General features: G+C 44.9%; 1 protein-coding gene across 4 annotated transcripts in view; it reads right to left on the bottom strand.

Annotated features, from left to right (window-relative positions):
* Positions 1-23,431, bottom strand: part of ATG7 (autophagy related 7) — a 145,018-nt gene that overhangs the window by 89,089 nt on the left and 32,498 nt on the right. For 2 of the 4 annotated variants that reach the window (XM_053297918.1, XM_053297916.1), the window contains exons 16-17: positions 16,067-16,165; positions 7,238-7,318 (exon numbers count right to left, since the gene is read on the bottom strand). In XM_053297918.1, the coding sequence (XP_053153893.1) occupies positions 7,238-7,318; positions 16,067-16,165 (180 nt within the window). The remainder of the gene's footprint in view (positions 1-7,237; positions 7,319-16,066; positions 16,166-23,431) is intronic. The other 2 variants (XM_053297919.1, XM_053297917.1) reach the window with 1 other exon arrangement.

The raw sequence follows: 23,431 nt of genomic DNA on the forward strand, positions 1-23,431 counted from the left end.
CCTTCAACTTTCCTCAACATTTCCTCAACTATTCCTTCAATAAATTGAAGAGAGTATCTTTCTATAGACTTCTCAAGGGAGCTGAGTCTTCACATAATGTGTCCGAAGTATGATAGTTGGAGCCTGGTCATTTGTGCCTTGAGTGAAAATTCTGGATTGATTTGTTCTATGATCCATTTGTTTGTTTTCCTGGCTGTCCATGGCATCCTCAAAAGTCTTCTCCAGCAACAAAGTTCAAAAGCATCAATGCTTTTTCTATCTTGCTTCTTCAAAGTCCAGCTTTCACATCCATAGAATGTCACAGGGAAAACCATGGTCCAAATGATTCTAATCTTTGTAGGTGTAGATGCGTCACAGCATCTAAATATCCTTTCCAAGGCCTTCACTGCAACCCTACCAAGTGCTAGTCTGCAGCGTATTTCTTGAATCAACTTTATTACCCACCTTTTAAGTAAAGGTAAAGTGTGCTGCCGAGTCGGTGTCGACTCCTGGTGATACAGGAGGGATTTATTATTGCCTCCTCCCACAAAGTATGAGATGATGTCTTTCAGAATCTTCCTATATCGCTGCTGCTCAATATAGCTGTTTCCCATAGTCTAGGAAACATACCAGCTGGGATTCGAACCAGCAACCTCTTGCTCCCTAGGCAAGTCATTTCCCTGCTGAGCCATTAGGTGGCTTCACTAGGGATGTGCGAACCGGTTCGGGTCCGAACCGGTTCCGGTTCGGAGGTTCGGATCGAACCGAACCACCCCCAGTTCGGTTCGAATCCGAACCAAACTGGGGGTGGTTCGTTTCGAACCGGTTCGGACCGGTTCGGATCGGTTCAGAAAGCTGAAAATTGGTCATATGGTAGCTGGCACCCAGGGGTACCTGTCACCCAAACCCCAAAGCAATTGGACACTTGTACGATTTTTTATGAATTTTTGAAAAATATTTTTATTTTTCTCTCATAGGATATAATGGGACCCGAACCAGGCCATTATTTCTTATTGTGGAGCACTCATGGGTGCCAACAACCATGCAAACCCTGAAGCAATCAGACACCCCTATGATTTTTTATGAATATTTGAAATATTTTTAATTATTTTTCTCATTGAGTATAATGGGACCCGAACCAGTCCATATCCCCTGTTGTGGAGGACCTAGGAGCACAAAAGCAGGGTGGGTGGTAGACAGGCATGGGTGCCTACCACCCAAAAAATCTCAAGGCAATTGGACACTCCTCTGATTATTGGTGAATTGTTAAGTGTTTTTGAATTCCTCATAGAGAATAATTAGGATTGCAGCAAATGTATAGCTTCACGTCGGGGGGAAAGGGGTGTCATAGAGTGCAGTGTGGTGGGTGGTAGTTCCTAGGGTGGGCAAGGAAGCTATCAGAATTATTTGAAAGGAATTGGGCAAAGAGGTGATTTTTAAGTGATTTTTGAAGTTTACGCGTCTTTAAGGTTTTTCCTCATAATAAGTTATAATGGAGCTTTCAGCAGCCCTATAAGTGCACATGGGGGTGCTGGGGTGGCCCAGAGCAAGTGGTGGTGTAGTGCACATAGGGTGCCAACCACCCCCATGGGTTTCTAACCCATGGGGTACAGGGATCTCTGGTAGGGGCACCCCCATGGGTACAGGGTTCTCTTGTTTCTGAGGTATTGAGTGTGGATTCTATGATAGCAAATGAGATTTTCAATGAGACACCATCAATCCACTCTAATATGCTATCATAGAATCCACACTCCGCCTCCTGCTTCTTCTCTGTGTGTGTGCTTAGTGTGCTGCTCCACTGCTGGCAGGCAGCAGCAGCAGCGGCCTTTTTGTTAGATCAGAGAGTTCGTGTGTTGTCTCTCTGAGTGTCATCTTGCTTGGGTAGGTGGTAGGTACTAGGTGTTAAGTGTTAGGGCGCCCAGAGAGAGGGGCAAAAAGGCTGGGGTGGCAATTGATGGGTGCCCCTAGCATTGTTGGTGGATTTCTTGAAAAGAAGAGAAAAAATCCCATTGGCTAGATTGGGGGTTTTTGGGGGGCAGCCCCGGACCCGCCTCTGTGGGGTGGCAGCACCCCCAAAGTGGGTCTGGGGCCATGGCAAAAATGGCCTCAGTCCCTCCCGGCAATCCCCGGAGAGATAGGAGTGATGGTTTTTTTATTAGGATTTCCTAAGGCATTAAATGAATAACTGTCTCTCTATGTGGCTTTTTATCACCTTTCACCCAGTGACACACATTCTATTCTTTCCAATTAGATATTAATTAATGCCTTAGAAAATCTTAATTAAAAAAACCATCACTCCTATCTCTCCGGGGATTGCTGGGAAGGACTGAGGCCATTTTTGCCATGGCCCCGGACCCACTTTGGTGGTGATGCTGCCCCACAGAGCCGGGTCTGGGGCAGCCCAAAACCCCCATTCTAGTCAATGGGAAAAAAATTTTTCCCAAAAATTCACCAATAATACTAGGAGCAACCAATTGCCTTGGGATTGTTGGGGTGGAGGACACCCATTGGTGGCTACCACCCACCCCAGCTTTTTGCCCCTAAGTGCTCCACATAGGGAGTTATGGGCAAAAATTGAAAATTTTAAAAAAAATTGTAAAAAATCAGAGGAAGGTCCAATCGACTTGAAATTTGGGTGGCAGGTAGAACACAAGGTCCCCTTTCAAACCACCTATGTTTTGAGATCCGAACCTGTTTGGTTCGGATCCAAACCGGTTCGGATCCGAACCGAACAGGGGGGGTGGTTCGGCAAAACCAAAACCGAACCACCCTGGTCCGGTTCGGACCCGGTTCAGATCCGAACCGAACCGGGAGAACCGGTTTTATGCACATCCCTAGGCTTCACCTTGTAAGTAAAAGGTAAAGTGTGCCTTCGAGTCAGTATCGACTCCTGGCGGTCACAGAGTCTTGTGTTGTCTTTGGTAGAATACAGTTACCATTGCCATCACCCACACAGTATGAGATTATGCCTTTCAATATCTTCCTATATCACTGCTGCCCAATATAGGTGTTTCTCATAAGGCTCTTGAAGTTCCAGTGAAATATATCTGTTACATTAGCAAGGATAGGTACTAGACTATTTTTTAGAAGGAAAAACTCATTTTTTAATCCATCATATGGCCAATCATCTACTCCCTACCTCAAACCCCTTTGCAGGGTGTGTGTGTGCGTGTGTGTGTGTGTGTTGAGATATAGATATATGAATGATATATAAAGCCCATGTTTTGTGTAGAAAGTGAAAAGAAATGCCTGCAACAAATCTGACACAAATTAATTGCACTTCTATGCAAGCCAAGTTCTGAGTCAGATCAGTCAGCATTCATAGCAATATCTCATTCTAGGTAACTACCTAAACATGGACTAAGCCACCCTAGGAAAGTGCCAAAGAAATCATATTTAAAAAATCTGTGCAAGAATGGAGAAGATCTCATATAAGTGAATGTGTGTTCTATATTAACTATTATGCCACCAAATGCTGCATTTGCCAATACATTTCACAAGGAAATCAGGTCATTGGATAGATATCATGAAATTGGAAAAACACCTCTGTACTTCATGCTAAACATCAATTCCCCCCCCCCCCATATAATGAGAAGTCAAATGAAGACTTGAGAAGTGTTTTGGATAAGTGCACAAGTTTTATGTACATAATGCATCCCACTGGAAATAGGTTTTTGCTTATGCAAAATTTCAGTTATTTTGCCAGACTGTGAAGCTGCAAAAGGGAAGAGAACAGGATCAGGCCCAAGGCCCATCTAGTCCAGCATCCCATTTCACACAGTGGCCCACATAGAAGGAACAAACTTCTGGAGATGAAGGTCAATGTGGTAGAATAGAGGAACAAAAGAATCCAAATTATAAAGAGGCAGCAAGAAGAACAGAGAAACAACCTCCTGAGGACTAAAGGAAAAGGTCTCCCGACTTTGAGAAAAAAGTTGAGGGAAAAAGAGACATCCACTAGTCCAACTGGATGTCAGTCCAGCAGTCACTATACACATGTGGACAGATGTGTTGGTATCCCTCCACGAAAAAATAACCCACAATTGTCTCTGAAGTAACTTGAAACTGACAAAAGTAATTGGCACCCATCATTGTTTATTCCGCATTTAACAAAAAAATCAGACTTTGCTTTAGAGTTTTGATACAACAGAATATTTCAAACAGTAACACAAATGAAATGGCATGGACAAAAATGATGGGACCCTTAACCTAATATTTTGTTGCATAACCTTTAGACGCAATCACTGCAAACAAGCGATTCCTGTAGCTCTCAATGAGTCTTCTTTCAACAGGTAGTTTGGCCCATTCTTCCTGAGCAAACTGCTCCAGCTGTGTCAGCTTTGAAGGGTGCCTTCTCCAGACCACGTTTCAATTCGTTCCATAGATGTTTGATAGGATTCAAATCAGGTCTCATAGAAAGCCACTCCAGAACAGTCCAATGTTTTGTTCTTAGCCATTCTTGGGTGCTTTTAGCTGTGTGTTTTGAGTCATTATCCTGTTGGACGATCCATGACCTGCAAGTGAGACAGAGCTTTCTGACACTGGGTAGTATGTTTCGCTCCAGAATGTCTTGATAGTTTTGAGATTTCATTGTTCCCTGCACAGACTCAAGGTACCCCATGCCAGATGCAGCAAAGCAGCCCCAAACCTCTTCCATGTTTCACAGTAGGTATGGTGTTCTTTTCTTTGAAAGCTTCATTTTTTCTATGGACATAGAGCTGATGTGACTTGCCAAAAAGCTCCAGTTTTGTCTCATCTGTCCAAAGGACATTCTCCCAGAAGCATTGTGACTTGTCAATATGCATTTTAGCAAATTCCAGTCTGGCTTTTTAATGTTTTTCTTTCAGCAGTGCAGTCCTCCTGGGTCTTCTTCCATTGAGCCCACTGTCACTCAAAAAGACAGATGGTGCGATCAGACACTGATGGACCTTGACCTTGGAGTTCAGCTTGTATCTCTTTGGAAGTTGTAATAATATTTGCAACTGTTGTCAAAGGAACATCAAACTGCTTGGAGATGGTCTTATAGCCTTTGCCTCTAACATGCTTGTCTATAATTTTCTTTCTGATCTACTCAGACAACTCTCTTCTTTGCTTTCTCTGGTCCATGTTCATTGTGGGATACACAATGATACCAAACAGCAGAGTAACTACTTTTCTCCATTTCAATAGGCTGAATGACTGGTTGTACGATTGGAGACGTGTGATACTAACGAAAGAAAAGAGCTAATTTGAAAAATCACTCTAATCCAATTATTCATGATCTTTTCTAGGGGTACCAACAAATGTGTCAAGGCCATTTTAGAATATCTTTGAAGAATAAGCAATACTTTATCTCTTTTCACACTTGCCTTGCTTTACTTGATGTCATATCAAAGGCATGCAGGTCAACATGGGACAACTGCTTTTCATTTAATCGCTTTTCAGGAGGCATAAAACACTTTTTCAATGAGCTGTAAGGGTACCAACAAATTTGTCCACGTGTGTATAGTATAGTCATAACAGGCAATCAAAAAGATGGTCTTTGTTCATCAAGAACAAAAAAGATTTAGTACAAGAAATTAGCAGGGGCAGGGGCGACAGAGTGCAAAGACAAGGCTGAGGAAATGCAGAAAGGGATCAGAATCACAGAGAAGACAGTTTGTCTAGAAATAAGGATAAATCCATTTAGACTGAGACTGCCTTACAGCTGTCCAATAAGGTTCGGGGGGAAATGAGGGCTATTCCCCAAAGTGAACCACAAATTACTACCTGTCAAGAGCTGAGTGAAGCCTGATTACACTGAGAAGATCAAACTCTGCACCACAATTTTTTTTACTGCCCGTTGTACAGATTCACTAGACATAAGTATCTATATCTGTAAAATACTTTTTAAAGATTAAAGGAGCGTAATAGGAGATTTTTTCATCAACCATTAACCAAAATTATTTGTTAGGAATTCAGCAGTGTAAACTTTTTAAAATCTATATATATATTTATATTTTTTTCACACAAACTCAGGGTCCCTTTTGACATTACAGGAGTGCCTTGTTATCTGCAGGGGTTCAGTTCCCACAGATTTCTGTGGGGAATGAAACTGTGGATAATGAGGCATTGAGGCAATGGGAATCAGGGGGTCAGGTTTCTGCATTGGGGTGGAGGAATCCAAAACATGGCAAAAATCATGGGAAGAAAGTTCTGTACCATGCTCCATGGGTCTCCACCTGTCTAGCAATGAACCCCCAAAACTCAATTTGGCTAATTTTCCGTGAAAAATAACGGGGAAGATCCTTTTCCCCCAACAGAAGAGCCACAAAATGGCTTCATTAAACAAAATGGTAACCGGAAATGACCTTGGAGGTCACTTCCAACCACCTAGGAACCGCAGATGCACGGAACCATAAATAGTGAGGTTCATCTGTACCTTAATGGCATAGAGTTGCTCTAACACTTGGCCTCTCCTGTGCCACTCCAAGAACCTCAGGTTTGTGTGGAAGACCACCATGACACAGCTCCTTCCCACACAAGCATTCCTCTTGGGGGCAGGGGCAAGGCTATTATTGGAAATAGTTCTGCATGTGACTTGGAGTGCTTGATATAAATTACCAGTGCAGCCCAGAGAAGACACATGCTGCAGTATTTCCCCCCTGCTGCAAAGGAGTAAGAAAGCACTCTTGGCAATGCTGGTAATTTTTCCATTAGCTACTGTTGCTATCACTCAATAAAAAGGACAAGAGGGAGGGCACAGTTGATTATGATATGTCAGCTGAGACATGGGGAAGAGACACTCAACTCAGCTGAGTAGGATGTGGTGAAGTTATGACAATGGTCCAGTGTGCCCCCGATTCCCCACTGGAGATCAGCCACCCATCTTGGAATCACTGGGCAAAGGATAGACATAATATTCTTAAAAATACTGAACCATCTGTGATAATGGCAACAGGTTTTTGATACAGTGACAGCAAGGTTATTTCATACAGTACACAATCATTTTGTACTTCTTTGGCCTGCCAAATGGGACTCTTGGCAGCCCAACATTCAAAGAAAGCCAGATAATTAACATTACATTGGCCTCAAAAGGGTTTATTCTGTAACACAAGATTCAGTACTGGGTATTACTATCTCTAAATAACAATTTTAAACAAGCTTTCCCCCCTAAGAACCCAAGCTTATACTATAAGACTTGTATGCAAAAACCAGTATATAGAAAAGAATTAAAAAATCATTCTATGTTGCAAAGCACTTTATTTAAAATTTTTTTAAAAAATCAGTTCAAACTTACTTTGGGAGAACAGGCAGTACATTTGTCAAAAGCCAGGCTGACAGGCAGGACATTATCAAATCTTGATAAAAAACCTCGAATCTGCAAGGAACATCACATTAGTAATTACATTGTATTGCCAAAATTATGCAATCATCATCTTTTGAAGAAAATCCAACCAACATGTACGCTCTTGGTGGTGAAAGTTTGCCGGCTTCAATAGGTTTTTCTGCCAAAACTGACTTGGCCTGCTATGTGTTTTGGTTATACAGGACTACTAAAAAGCAGGATTATTTCACTGTAGACAGAGATACAGCACCACCTGCAGTTTAATTTTTCCTTCATTTTAAAAATACTTCACTTCACATTACACTCAATTATACAAAGAGTGAAGCATTTGCGTGCATTCATGTATTTTCTTAACATACAATACTTCTAAATTCTCCAGTACTTATTCTAAAAGTTGCAACTCTACACCATGTTTTATTTGAAACTATGTTTAAAATAATTCTCTAACATAACAAATTTTTAAAAGCTAATATAAATCTAATAATTATAAATTCAAATAATGTGGGAAAAGAATACAAATACAGTCAGTCTTGGAAGATTTAATACTTATACCCAAATATAAATATCTATTAGAGAAACATACAAGGCTAACTTATAATAAATAACTTGAAACTCAATACTGAAAAGCGTTTATATACATTGATATCTATATTATAGATAGTGACAGTCTTATTATTAGAGAACGCTTTCCTACACAAAGAATTCTGCTGCATCCCATTTCTTAATCATACTATTCCCATCAAATGCACAGCCTGCCAAACTTAATCCATGCCTTATTACAGGGGTTCCCATCCTCTTAACAAGTTTATCTCTTCTGTTGCAAACCTTCAGCTCAGGTGCCCCATAAAGAGAGAGAGTGTGCATTTAGGTTGGTAGATATGTGTATACACACAGAAGATTAAGTGTTACAATTATGAGACAAGCTACTCCAGTCACTGGCTTACATCTAGACTACATCACTCATGAGTATGCCCACTGAAACTAATGGGACAAGCATACATGTCCTATTAATTTCAATGGGAGTACAGTTCGTATCCCTGCTGGTATGTTTCCCAGACTATGGGAAACAACTATATCGGACAGCAGTGATATAGGAAGATGCTGAAAGGCATCATCTCATACTGCATAGGAGATAGCAATGGTAAACCCCTCCTATATTCTACCAGAGAAAAACCACAGGGCTCTGTGGTCACCAGGAATAGACATTGACTCGACGGCACACTTTACTTTTACTCAGTGCTATTTCCGAAAGTCTGTCAATCAGGTAGAGGAGAGGGGTATGCTGAGTTTCAGCATCTACCCAGTCAATCATGAACAAGGGAGGAGGGTCTTCAATGTCCCCTTTTACAGTGGACACCTCGCTGAGGGTGCATCTCTTTCAAGCTGGCAATCCTCAGGGGAACAAATAGTGTGACTGCAGTGAAGACAGGAGGGCTGTGAGTACTCCCTGGAAGATCTTCAAGTACCCCTTGGGGTACTAGTACCCCCTGTTGGGACCCCCTTCCTTACAGGAAGGGGCTTTTGCATTTCTCCAGATTTTAGCTGTCACCTGTGGCTGTGATTAGATTTCACTTGAAGTTCAAACAACTTGACTGCAACAACCAAGTAAAGAAAAAGGAGATGCCATGACAAAAATTGGCAGGAGAACAGCAGAAGAAAATGCTATAAATGCACTGCTCAGGTTCTTGCTATACAATAATTCTTGAACTGAAATTCAATTCAAATTGAAAAAGGCACATACTGCTCCTTTTATTATTATTTTTATTTAACATTTTTATACCGCCCAAAACTTATGTCTCTGGGCAGTTTAAAACAAAATAAAAACAGAAAAAGTAAAACATTAGTTAAAACAAAAACCAAAAAGTTTAAAACATTAAAACAATTAACAGTATTTAAAATAATATTTTAAAACAGCATTGAAACCATTAAAACAATATTAATTTAAAGCCTGGGTGAACAGATGCATCTTTAAAGACTTTTTAAAAGTTGTCAGAGATAAGGAGACTCTTATTTCAGTAGGGAGCGCATTCCAAAGCCTCGGGGCAGAGGTGGAGAAGGCCTGTCCCTGAGTAGCCACCAGATGAGCTGATGGCAACTGCAGACCGACCTCCTGATGATGTCAGTGGGCGTTGGGGTTCAGGACAAAGAAGACGTTCTCTTAAATACCCAGGGCCCAAGCCGTTTAGGGCCTTATAGGTTACTAGTGACTGTTAAGCCCGTTAGATTAACGGGGGCTAGAAGAGTTGTGAACAGGGGAGCCAGCTGCGCGCCTGCGCCGGCTTAGTCCTCTCTCTGACTCGCTGGAGAGAGGACGTCCGTAGCAGCTCCTAGGCCGGTCAGGAGCACATGGCCAGGCCTAATAGGAGCGGCTGCGCTGGGGGCTGTAGCGGCGGCGGCGGACTCTTAAGCCCCCCCGCCGAGAATCAAGAGCGGCCCCCTGCTTAGAGGCTGTGGGTGCGGCCTCCCTCAGCGGCGCCGCGGACGCGGCATAATCGAGCGCCGCTCCCGGGGGCTGTAGTGGCGGCAGAGGGCTCTTAAGCCCTGCCGCCGGGGATCCAGGGTGGCGAGCGGCCTCCACACCACCGGAGTGGCTGCTCCGGGCGGCGCCACAGACGCGGCCCAATCCGAGCGGCTGCTCTTGGGGGCTGTAGCGGCGGCGGCAGGCTCTTAAGCCCTGCCGCCGGGGATCCGAGTGGCCTCCTCACCAGTGGAGCAGCGCGCGCGCCATGCATGCGCAGAACACCCGCCAGAGACACGGACGCAGGTACCTTAAGAACATAATATAACATAACAGCCCTGCTGGATCAGGCCCAAGGCCCATCTAGTCCAGCATCCTGTTTCGCACAGTGGCCCACCAGATGCCATTGGGAGCCTACAGTCAGGAGTTGAGGGCATGCCCTCTCACCTGCCATTACTCCCCTGCAACTGGTACTCAGAGGCACCCTGCCCTTGAGGCAGGAGGTGGCCTACAGCCCTCCGACTAGTAGCCATTGATAGACCTCTGCTCCATGAAGTCATCCAAACCCCTCTTAAAGCCATCCAGGTTGTTGGCTGTCACCATGTCCTGTGGCAGAGAGTTCCACAAGTGGATCACGCGTTGTGTGAAAAAGTACTTCCGTTTGTTGGTCCTAGACCTTCTGGCAATCAATTTCATGGAGTGACCCCTGGTTCTAGTGTTGTGTGAGAGGGAAAAGAATCTCTCTCTCTCCACTTTCTCCACACCATGCATGATTTTATAGACCTCTATCATGTCTCCCCGCAGTCGTCTTTTTTCTAAACTAAAAAGCCTCAGGTGTTGTAGTCTTGCCTCATAGGAAAGGTGCTCTAGTCCCCTGATCATCTTGGTTGCCCTTTTCTGTACCTTCTCCAGTTCAACAATGTCCTTTTTAAGATGTGGTGACCAGAACTGTACGCAGTACTCCAAGTGTGGTCGCACCATAGTTTTGTATAAGGGCATTATAATGTTAGCTGTTTTATTTTCAATCCCCTTCCTAATGATCCCTAGCATGGAATTGGCCTTTTTCACAGCTGCCGCACATTGAGTCGACACTTTCAACGAGCTGTCAACCACAACCCCAAGATCCCTCTCCTGGTCCGTCACCGACAGCTCGGATCCCATCAGCATATACTTGAAGTTGGGGTTTTTCGTCCCAATGTGCATCACTTTACACTTGCTAACACTGAACTGCATTTGCCATTTTGTCGCCCACTCCCCCAGGTTGGAGAGATCCTTTTGGAGCTGCTCACAATCCATTTGAGATTTCACTACCCGGAAGAGTTTGGTATCATCTGCAAATCTGGCCACGTCGCTTGTTACCCCTGCTTCTAGATCATTTATGAATACATTAAAAAGCACCGATCCCAGTACAGATCCCTGGGGGACCCCACTTCTTACTTCCCTCCATTGTGAAAACTCTCCATTTATACCTACCCTCTGTTTTCTGTCTTTCAACCAGTTAGCAATCCACACATGTACTTGTCCCTTTATCCCATGACAGCTAAGTTTCCTCAGGAGCCTTTGATGAGGAACTTTGTCAAAAGCTTTTTGGAAGTCCAGGTAGACTATGTCAACTGGATCACCTTGATCCACACACTTGTTGACACTCTCAAAGAAGTCCAAAAGGTTGGTGAGGCAAGATTTACCTTTGCGGAAGCCATGCTGGCTCACTCCGAGCAGGGCCTGTTCTTCTAGGTGCTTTACAATTTTATCCTTGAGGATGCTTTCCATCAATTTGCCTGGAACGGATGTTAGGCTAACTGGCCTGTAATTTCCCGGATCTCCCCTGGATCCCTTTTTGAAAATCGGTGTTACATTTGCCACTCTCCAGTCCTCTGGTACAGAGCCTGATTTCAGGGATAAGTTAAATATTTTAGCAAGAATAAAACCTTAGGCTTTTATTATATAGGATAACCAACACCTTGTATTTTGCCCGGAAACATATTGGCAGCCAGTGTAACTCCTTCAATATGGGAGTAATATGGTCTCTCTGAGATGACCCAGAGACCAACATGACTGCCGCATTCTGGACCAACTGTAGTTTCTGGACTACATACAAAGGCAGCCCCACATAGAGCGCATTGCAGTAATCCAGTCTGGAGGTTACCAGCAGATATACTACTGTTCTGAGGCTGTTTATCTCAAGAAATGGACGCAACTGGCGTATCAGCCAAAGCTGATAGAAGGCACTTCTGGCCACTGCCTCGACCTGGGACACCAGGGAGAGACTTGGATCCAGAAGCACCCCTAGACTGCATACCTGTTCCTTCTGGGGAAGTGTGACCCCATCCAGAACAGGCAGATCAAACTCATCTCCCTGGAAACGATTCAGTCATTATTTCTTAGGGCTATCTTTGGGGTACCCAGGATGTGTACCTTACTCAGCATTAGGTTTGGAATCTGGATCCCTTACTATTTTTTATTTTTTTTAAAGCATGGGAACTTACTTTCACCAGATGGATTAAACTTTGCTTGGATATTCAGGAGCCCTCCTATTTTTTGTTTCTATGGAGAGACTCCTTTCCTAGCCCTTGGCTGTCATATGTTAACAACAAAATATTGCAAATGGGTCTATCTCCCTCTGAAGTTTTACTCATGGGAAATGAGAAGGTGAAGGTTACACTTATACAATGCCTTCATGACACTGAGCTCCAGAATCTTGTTTCTAGGGGAAATAGGACCTGCTCTCCTCTATTTTTTGGTATCATGCCCCCTTCGGGGAATAGAGGTGCTAAATATTTCGCTTCCCTACACTTTTTAAAGCTTAGGATAGCTTTCACTAGGGCCCGTATGAATGTGTTGCCTTCAGCCCTTTTGGAAAAAAGATTTAACAAGGGATCGTCAGATTTTGGCCTATGCCCTTGTGGTGCAGGCCTCCCTGAAACAGTTTCGCATGTGCTGCTATATTGCTCCCTGTACTCTGATACCAGGAAAGAACTCATATTCCCTCTATTAGAGCAATTCCCCGGAAGAGCTGACCCCTTTTATTTGAATTTTTGTCTTGAGGATCAAGATAATGAGATTACCAAGGTGGTGGCGAAATTCTTCTATGTCGCTATTAGATTAAGATCCTGTTTAAGATCTAATTTTTAGGAGCTTTTGTTTTGTCATGATAATCATGTATTATATTACTGCTGGTATATTTTGCTTTTAATCTTGTTTTAATTTTTGTATGTTCTCTGTATGGCCTATGGTTGTAATAAATTGATTCATTCATTCATTCAACTCATCTCCCGAGTTTCAACCCCGCACAATGAGTGCCTCCATCTTATCTGGATTCAGTCTTAGTTTGTTATTCCTCATCCAGCCCATCACCAACTCCAGGCAGGCATTTAGGGAGGTTATGCCCTCTCCTGATGATGCTGACATGGAGAAATAGATTTGGGTGTCATCAGCATACTGATAGCACCCAGCACCAAATCTCCTGATGGTCTCTCCCAGCGGTTTCATGTAGATGTTAAACAACATTGGAGACAATATAGAGCCCGGAAGCACACCATACAAAAGATCAGATTTGGAAGAAGAGCAGTCTCCAAACGACACCATCTGGAAGACTGGAACCTGCCTGAGAGGTAGGAGCGGAACCACTGCAAAGCAGTGCCTCCTACTCCCAACCCCCTCAAATGCTCCAGAAGGATACTATGGTTGATAGTATCGAAAGCCGCCAAGAGGTCCAAAAGGACCAACAGAATCGCACGCCCTCTGTAAATTCCCAACTGAAGATCATCCATCATGCCGAACAAGGCAGTCTCCATCCCATAGCCCTCCCGAAAGCCAGTTTGAAATGGTTAAGATAATCAGTTTCCTCCAAGACTGTCTGGAGCTGGGAAGCCAACACCCTCTTGCCCAGTCACGGAAGGTTGGAGACAGGCCTGTAGTTGCTCAACTCTGTGGGATCCAGGGTAGGCTTCTTCAGAGGCAGTCTAATAATTGTCTCCTTAAGACAAAGAGGCATCCTGCCTTCCCTCAGAGATGCATTTATAATCTCTACTGGGCCTTCTACAACAACCCCCCTTCCAATACTGATAGTAGTAGCCATGTCGGGCAAGAGTCAAGAGAACAGGTGGTAGGCTGCATCGTTCCAATTAGCTTGTTCACATCCTCAGGAGTCACAAACTGGAACTAATCCAACCTAATCACACAAGAGGAGTTGCTGGACACCTCCACATCAGACACTGAAGTAATTGTGGAGATGGAGTCTAAGTCGGCCCAATTATGAGAGATTTTCCCCACAAAGAATTCGTTAAACACATCACAGCGGGTAATGGATGGTTCCAGATTCTGATTCAAGGGAGGAGGGGCACATACTAGACCTCTCACAACCCTGGACAACTCCGCCGGACGTGAACTTGCAAATGCAATACAGGCAGAAAAAAATTACTTCTTTGCCGCACCTACTGCCTGAGCATAGATCTTCAAATGAGCTCTATGTTGCAATCTGTCAGATTTGAGCTGAATCTTTCTCCACTTGTGCTCCAGTTGTCTACCTGGGAGAGGAGAGCTGGTCTTGTGGTAGCAAGCATGACTTGTCCCCTTAGCTAAGCAGGTTCCACCCTGGTTGCATATGAATGGGAGACTTGATGTGTGAGTACTGTAAGATATTCCCCTCAGGGGATGAAGCCGCTCTGGGAAGAGCAGAAGGTTTCAGGTTCCCTCCCTGGCTTCTCCAAGATAGGGCTAAGAGAGATTCCTGCCTGCAACCTTGGAGAAGCCGCTGCCAGTCTGTGAAGACAATACTGAGCTAGAATAGACCAATGTTCTGACTCAGTATATGGCAGTTTCCTATGTTCCTACCTTGCCACTTCAGCCCCCGTAGTTCTTCAGGATACCAAGTTTTGAAGCCAGTTTTGAAGAGGGTCGGAGAAGATGCTTAGGAGCAATCATGTATATTGCCCTGGTGAATTCCAATTCTCCACCAGGGCATCAACAGGATCACCAGCAGAGCCAACACTAAATCCCTCCAAGGCTTCTTGAAATCTTATGGGATCTAATAACTTTCTCAGACAAACCATCCTAATAGGCCCTTCAACCCTGAGGAGGTGGGAAGTGACTGTGAGTCCAACCTTAACCAGATGGTGGTCCGTCCATGACAATGGGGAAATCACAGGATTCCCCACCCACGAAACACCACCCTGATCAAAGTGAAAGACCAACAAGCGTGTCACCAGCAATGTGCATCGGTCCCAAGACCACTTGAGATATGCCCATAGTTGTCATGGCCGCTATGAACTCCTGAGCTGCCCCAGACAAATTGGTCCAAAAATGAACATCAAAGTCTCCCAGCACCACAAGCCTGGGGGACTCCAACACCAAGGCAAGACCATGTCTGTCAGCTCACTTAGGGACTCTGCTGAGCAGCGGGGTGATCAGTACACCAACAAAAGTCCCAGTCTATCCCTGGCCCCCAAATTTAAGTGCACACATTCGATATGGTATGACACTTTAACAGGGATTCTGGTAAGGGAAAGGCTATTCTTATAGACCACAGCCACTCCAACTCCCCACCCATGGTCCCTCACCCGCTCCTCAACAGAGTACCTTGGAGGGAGAAGCTGGGACCACACTGGGCCCCCAGCCAGGTCTCTGTAATATGTACCAGGTTGGCGCCTTCATCCAGAATTAAATCATGGATGTTTTCTGATTTGTTCTGGACCAACCTGGCATTACAAAGAAGCAAGCTGAGGTTCCAAGGATGGTTGGCACTGCTCCCCAAGGTCAAAGAGCTGGCAGGACAGCTGGAAGGGGAAACAATTATTTGGTTTCCAAATCCCTTTCCCCTGTGATGGCCCGCTGACCTGCCAACATTACTTCTTCTGCTCCTCACCATCACCAGAATAGCCGCCCCATGATCAGTAGATACGCTCCCGGTCTCCCCATCTCCGGATAAGCCCAGACACATTTATAAACAGAATTTAAACAAAATCATCCAGGACTAATTAAAATAGAAGCCACATTAAATACCTACCCACATGGATATTCTTGGGTCAGGAAACCTGGCCCTTGCCCTCACTGTCCCCCAAAGGGGTGACCGCCTTTGGTGTTGCCCCTGGCGGGCCCACCACCACATGCAATGTCCCTTTATAGGCCCAGAGATAACCACCCTGGTCAGATGGAAAGCAGGGACTGCTGAGTCACTCCTGGGCCTCGATCCTGCAGAGCAGCCACAGCCAGAGGCCACGGTCCCACAGAGGTCAGGCAGGGGGTTGGCAGATGGTCTCACCCTCTCCCCCTTCTGCAGGCAGGCATTCAACAGCAGCAACAGATAGCCAACACCAGTCTCTCACCCTGGGGGCTGTCTGGGAAGCAGGTGGTCTCTCCCTCTGCTGCAGGGCTCTTCCTGCTGTGTAATGCTCAGGGCTCAGGAAATCCACTTGTATACTCATCTGATGAGTGAAAAAAAAATCAGGTGCTGCCACAAGCGGCTCTTCTGCTAGGGATGTGCCGAAATGTGGTTCAGGCATCCGAATCACAGGCGCGCCCCTTTAAAGAGGAGGAGAGCAGGTCCATACATGTTCATTCTCCGATGGTCTCCATTGTGCTCCCCCCAACTATGCCCACACACTGGCAAGGCGTCTCCCAGCTGGCGCTGCACAATGCCAACACACACATGGCCTCCACACAGGTATGGATCTGCTCTCCTCTTTAAAGGGGCTGTGTAAGCCCTCATTTTTAAAGGGATGTGCCCACAATTCAGATGCACAGATCACGTTTTGGCACATCCCTATCCTCTGTTGCTGCTTGCCTCCTTGCTGGATTTGGGGCTGGAGCAGAGCCAACTGAGCCAAGCGGTCCCATCCCTCACCTCGTCTTTAAGTTTGCGCTTCCCTCTTCTTCAGTGCACGTGGAGAGCTCACAAGCATAAAGATGAGGTGAGGGATGGGACTGCTCGGCTCAGCTCCAGCCCGAAGCCTAGTGAGGAGGCAGGCAGCAATGGAGGATAGGGATGTGCCGAATTAAGATATCGCATCAGTGTTCCGATATCACTACTCAAATTCTACAATAATTCTTCCAAAAGAAATCATGAACTAGGGACAGTAGCAGCAGCTTTTACTGCCAAACTCTTAGTTATAGAAACTCCACATTGTCAGATGGGTTGCAAGCAAAGTAAGCATTATAAGGCCAGTTCTGACTGACTGGAGTTGCCTGATAACACATCTGGAAAACGTTTCCTCTGGCAGTAACACAGAGTCAAGTAAAGCCAAGGGAATTCTGACGACACTGAAAAGATACCAGATTGTTGCAACATTGCATTTTCTGATGGACATCTTGACAGTTTTCAAAAACCTGTCACTAGCATTTCAGAAAAAAATGATTTGTTACCGATTCAAGTTGAAGTTTATGTCTCTAATGTCTGTATGACTTAGAAAATGTAACTGTATAAAGTACTTATAAGCAGCAGCAACTTACAGCAACACTCCCAATCATATACAGCTGGGGAACACTAAGGATAAGTTTTACTCAACTTGCCCATAGATCAATCACACGTGTGGACAGAATTGTAGCCTTTAAATTAGAGCTAATGTTCCCAGTTTACAGCTTCTTCAAATTAAATTGCAACCATTCTTTAAAGCAGGTCACACCAACAGAAGGTAGGACACACCTCTCATTGGAAAATGCTGCATATGTTTCTCTCATAAAGTGAAAAAAGGTGGGGGCTATTATAAACTAAGGGTACAGAATTCCTTATCTGAATCTGTATTATAGGTGACAGCTTAACTTAAAGAATGTGTGACACTGCAACTATCAAGGTTAAACACAACACAAAATCGTTAACGTTAGTGTGTGTGTGTATATATATATGTATATATAGATATAGATATAGATATAGATATAGATATAGATATAGATATAGATATAGATAGGAGGGGAGGGGGGGAGAGAATTTTAACTCTGCTACTAATTTTGTTTTATTTATTTAGTATACACTCACACAAAATATTTTGAGTGGAGCACCCCACATTTGGGCATAAACATTTGAAGCAGCAATCAAATGACCTAGATGCTGCTGAGTGAAGAAATGGAACAAAAAAGAGAGACAGCAGACTAGCTTGATGTTGTGGGAAAGGTACTGAGAATTTTCCCTATACCTCTGAGTACTAAAATGAGATGAAGCTAGCAGAAAGATACGGAGAGAAAGATGTGCATGTTGAATGGCTGTCCCTCACACCATCCTGTTAAAGGTACACAGGATAGAAGAACGAGCAACTACTACAACCAGGAGGGGTTGCCATTGACAAAACAGTACTGCTCAGTCAGAGCCAGATAATGAGTTGTTATTCCTCCCAAAACTACTTTCCAAATTGCTATGTTTAAAGAAAATTGTAAAACAAGAACTTTTTATTGGAGAGAGAAAAAACACAACCTAGGAAAAGTTACTTTGTATGGACAGAAAGGTATTCCCTACTAAACCAGGTATTCCGCAAGATTAAAGAGGTGGGGGAGGGGTGGTTAACCTGGTGATATACTTAACAGTATATCACCTTTTAAGTAGGTGGGGACTCTTCTGAGCCCAACTGCCACAATCATTGCCTTGGTGTAGCCAGTTCGTCCGCAACTGTCACCTTGCCAGAGAGCAACTGAGGTTTGCCCCCAGAGCAATTGAGAGCGAACAGAAGGGAGCCAGCTGCTTATGCAACCACTCCCCTGCTCCCATTGGTTGGCACATGTCACATGCCAAGGGAGCCCAAATGGTGGCCCCCACCACCAGTCTCAAGGGCCGGGCGCACAACTCTGCTCCCCACACTAGCTGGATGCAGCAGTGGGAAGCAGTTGTGCTTTTCATTCTCATTGCCAAAACAGTAATATCGCTAAAGCATATGAATATAGTTTTTATTAATCACACCTGTGCAAAACAGTTAATCCAATATGGAAACTTGTCGTGAGCTACTGTGTTACACCAAGTATTTTTGGTAGTAGTTCACCTGCTATTTCCAGTCTGAACATCTATCATAGTTCATGCTTGTGCAGATGTATTCAACACTCTACCAGTGTTAGTGCTAACAAGGGGTGGGGAGGGGATATTTGCTCAGGAAAGGAGAGGGAGCACATTATAGTCACCTCATTCTTTTTACCACAGCTAACAGATCAGCACATGACATTTGCACTCGGCTAGGAGGCATTGGAGCACAGAAACCAGCCACTCTATGGCACCTGTTCATGCTGCCACAGATACAGGAAATCTAACTTTCTAGCCTTGTCTTATGGAAATTATACTCTAGAAGAAAGCAAAAATTCACTATTTTTAGTGCACATGTGTAAAGTAGTTTAATGTGTAAAATACTAATTTTGAATTTGTATTTTGTGTGTGTTCCCAATTTGAACTGGCAACTTGCTGAGTATTCAGATTGTGAAAAGACTGGTGTACAGCAAGAAGTCCTTAAAAAAAAACCAGAAAAAATATAGCTAGAAAAAGGGAGGGTAGGGGAAAAGATGAAGTTAATTAGGTTATGGTACACAATGTAGGTTCTTCCTAATTCAGAGAAGCAAGAAAAACAAAGAATTCTGGACTGAAGAAAGCTCTTCCTCTTAATTCTAAATGGACATGCTATACACAAATATAACAGGGATACTATTACATTTCCTTAGCCAGCAGGAAATCATTTGTTGATACTCAAGGGGAAAAGAAACCAACCGTATAAGATGACATTTTGCAACACAGCTAAGTATTCTTGCACAAGTGAACTCTTGCAAACGAAGCTGAACATTTCTGTCCACTCTGTACAATTTAGTTTATAAAAGGGGGAAAGCACCTTGACTAATCTCAACCCATTCCCTTTTTAAAAGAGTAAAGGGGTAGCCTTTAAAACTTGTAGTACTGCTATCAAGCAACAGAACAACTCCAAGGACAACCAAGAGGCAGAAACCATCTATGGCTACAACCACTGTTCCCTCTAAGGCGCGTGCATGTATGTGTGCTCACACATTTTCTGATTTCCGCTCAGTTAATTTTAGATCCTACTCACATTGAATCAGGAAGGCCCCACTCTAAATGCATGTGCGCGCACACTTCCTTGATACTGCCACTCAGAACGAAATTCATTCCGCACACAGATGAAAAAAAATTAGCGAGAACACTGGCTACAACCCCCCACAAGTCATCCTCTAAATTTTTAGCCTACTTTCAGAATGGAAGAAGAGTTCTGGGAAACCCATGTCAATGTGTGCATGTGCGCGTAACTTCTGTTTAGTCCGATACAAGCTATAGCAGGCAGGGATGTACAAAATGTTCTGAGCTCAGAACGTTCAAACTCAAAATGGGTCTTTTCAAGTGTTCTGAGCTCGGAACAGAATCTAAAGATTACTCACCTGTAATGTTGGTTCTTCTAGTGGTCATCTGTACTTCTACACATATGGGCTATGCGCCTACACAGAGACTTCATCGGAATCTAACAAACTCGATTTAGCCTGCTTTGAGTGGAAACCCTGCCACTAGCCGCTATATGTGGCTGCGCCACTCCTCATCCCCTCAGTCACAGAGTCCAGCTTCAGCAAACTCTGTGGGGAAGACAGGAGGATGTGTAGCAGTACAGATGACCACTACAAGAACCAACATTACAGGTGAGTAACTTGTAGTTCTTTGACATGGTCTCTGTCTTCTACACATATGGGTGCATAACAAGCAAGCACCCAAGGAGGGAAGAAACAGAGGCAACATGTAAACAGCCAGAAAGAATTTCAGGACAAGCAAAATCAACTGAAAATAGACTGCAGGACACTCCTGCCAAATACAGCATCATTAAGCGCTCTAACATCAATAGCATAATGCTGAATGAATGAATGGGGTGAAGCCCAAGTAGGTGCCTGACATATAGTGTCCAACAGGACCTCATGATCAAAGGCCACAGAGGCCGCCACAGACCTAACAGAGTGTGCCTTCACAGTAGCAGGCAACTGCTTATGGGCCAACTGATAACAAAGTTCATCAGTGGAGACTATCCATCTGGACACAGATTGGGCCGAGACTTGGAGCTCTTTACGTGGCCCATTGTATAGAACAAACAAGGAGGGAGACTTCCTCCACTCAACAGATCTCTGAATGTAGAAGGACAAGGCCCTTCGAACATCTAAACGGTGTAGTCGTTTCTCCACATCCGATGAAGGATTTGGAAAGAACACGGGTACAGTGAGTGGGGACGAGTGGTGAAACATGGATACCACCTTGGGTAAGAATTTGACATCCATCCTGAATACGACCTTGTCTTTATGGAACTATAGGTACGGTGGGTCGGCCCTCAGGACCCTCAACTCACTCACCCTCCTGGCGGAGGTAATGGCCACCAAAAAGGCAACCTTCCAGGTGAAGAGATGAGGGTCAATAGAAGCCAAAGGATCAAAGGGCGGCCATAGAAGACCAGTCAATACCACTGATAGGTCCCTGGCCGGTGACATGACCAGATTGTCCAGGAAAAAGTGTGTCAGACCCTTCAGGAAACCTTTAACCACCAGACTTTTAAACCGAGAAGGCCAGTCAGAGGGAGAACGTGCCACAGTGGCAGCCAAATATACCTTAAAGGATGCAAGTTTCAACCCAGACTCCTTAAGAGATAACAGATAGATACAAATGTCTTGTACAGATGGATTAAGTGCATCAAACCCATTCAGGGAAGCAAAGGTCATGAAATGAGTCCATTTGTACTCATACAACTTCCTCATGGATTGCTTCCTAGCAGCCACCAACACCTCTTTCAGTCTCAAGGGGAAGTCAGCAGGACCCGCCATGCACTCAAGTGGAGGGACTGAACATCCGGGTGTAGCACCCCTCCCTGTTCCTGAGACAACAGGTTCGGCAGGACAGGTAGACGTCTCCAGTTCAGCACCATGCGCTTCAGGGTCAGAAACCAAGGCCTCCTGGGCCACCACAGGGCTATCAGGATTGCCCTGGCCCAATCCACCCTCAGATTGCGCAAGACCTTCGGAATGAAAGGAAACTGAGAAAACACATATAGAAGAGGGCCTGTCCAAGACCAGACAAAGCCATCTCCCAGAGAACCCTCACCCTCTCCTGGAGCAGTACAGGGCACATTGTGTATTGTCCTGGGAAGCAAACAGGTCTAGAGTTGGAACCCCCCAATTCACAAATATGTCCCTCAGAACACCCTGATGTAGCTTCCACTCACGGGAGACCACAGTCATCCTGCTCAGAGTGTCTGCCTGAACATTCAGCACACCTTGGATATGGACTGCCTGAGGCGATACCCCATGTGCCAGGCACCAATACCACAGGTCCTGAGCCAGACGGCTCCTCGAGGACGTGCTGCCCTGGCGACTGATATAGGCTTTTGCCATCATATTGTCTATCTGTATCAGCACCAAACAACCCCCCAGCAGGGGCAGGAAGCCTTTGAGAGCATTGAAAATGGCCAACAGCTCCAAATAATTGATGTGCCGAGTCTGCTCCAAGGGGGACCAATGTCCACTCAGATGAAACCAGGTGAGCTCCCCAGCCAAGCTCTGACGCATCTGTCGTAACAATCCTGCTGGCTGGAGGTGTTTGAAAAGGAGTACCAACACTTAGGTGCTGAAACTCGGTCCACCACTGCACCGCCGCTCGTATCCAAGGAGGAGATGAGCATTCTAGATGGCCTGGATCCCGAAGAGGATCAAACATGTCCAAAAACCATCTTTGAATGACGTGCTTGAGGTAGAACGTATGTACTTGATGCCATGTGGCCCAGCACGCGTTGTACGGAATGCATGGTCTGTGGGCCCCCAGCTAGGAAAGCCACAGCTAGTCTCTGGAGAGTTACAATGCTGCCCATCGGGAGGAAGACCTTCTCCAAGGCCGTGTCAAATATCAGCCTAATGAACTAAATTTGATGAGTAGGTTCCAGTTGAGATTTTTTGAAGTTTATCTGGAAGCCCTACTCCTGCAGGGTATCGATCACAATCTCAAGGGCGTCCAGAACTGCCCATCTGGTGTTCGCCACAATTAGCCAATCATCTAGTTATGGCAGCACCTGTAAACCTTGCTCCTGCAGAAACGCCACCACCAGGGCCAGATATTTCGCAAAGACCTTGGTGCAGTCGTTAGACCAAATGGCAAGGCCTTGAATTGATAGGTGATCCCTCCTATCTGGAACTGCAGGAAGCGCCGATGTTGAGGGCATATTGAAACATGATAGTATGGATCCTTTAGGTCCAGTGAGACCATCCAAATGTTCCTGTCCAGGATGGTCATGATGGTTGGTACCGAAAGCATTCAGAACCTTTTGTAGACCAAATGTCTGTTCAGAGCCTGCAAGTCTAGTATAGGGAGACCTGATAGCCGTCCAGCTTTGGCACAAGGAAATATCGGGAGTAGAACCCAGGGCTGTCAGGGTCAGAGACTTTTTCGATCGTGTCCTTTTCCAGGAGAGCAGCAACCTCCTGATCCAACTCCAGGGTGCAAGGAGTCACCACAATCCTCGATAATGATCTCAATTTTCCCAATGAAGATCCTGTTGATAAGATGAGATGTTCTTGATGCCGTCGAGGGGGCGATCTCCACCTAGGCAACTACAAAGCACCTTCTTCAGGCTTAAGTGGAGTGTAGGCTTCTTCTTTAGATGAAGCATACACTGGCTCATCCGTCACAACCATTTTGGATCCCAAAATGGCACTCTTCTGGCCTCTGAGCACGCATGGCAGCCATTTGCATGGTCAGCACCACC

Source organism: Hemicordylus capensis, chromosome 2 (assembly GCF_027244095.1).
Source record: "Hemicordylus capensis ecotype Gifberg chromosome 2, rHemCap1.1.pri, whole genome shotgun sequence".
NCBI lineage: Eukaryota > Metazoa > Chordata > Lepidosauria > Squamata > Cordylidae > Hemicordylus > Hemicordylus capensis.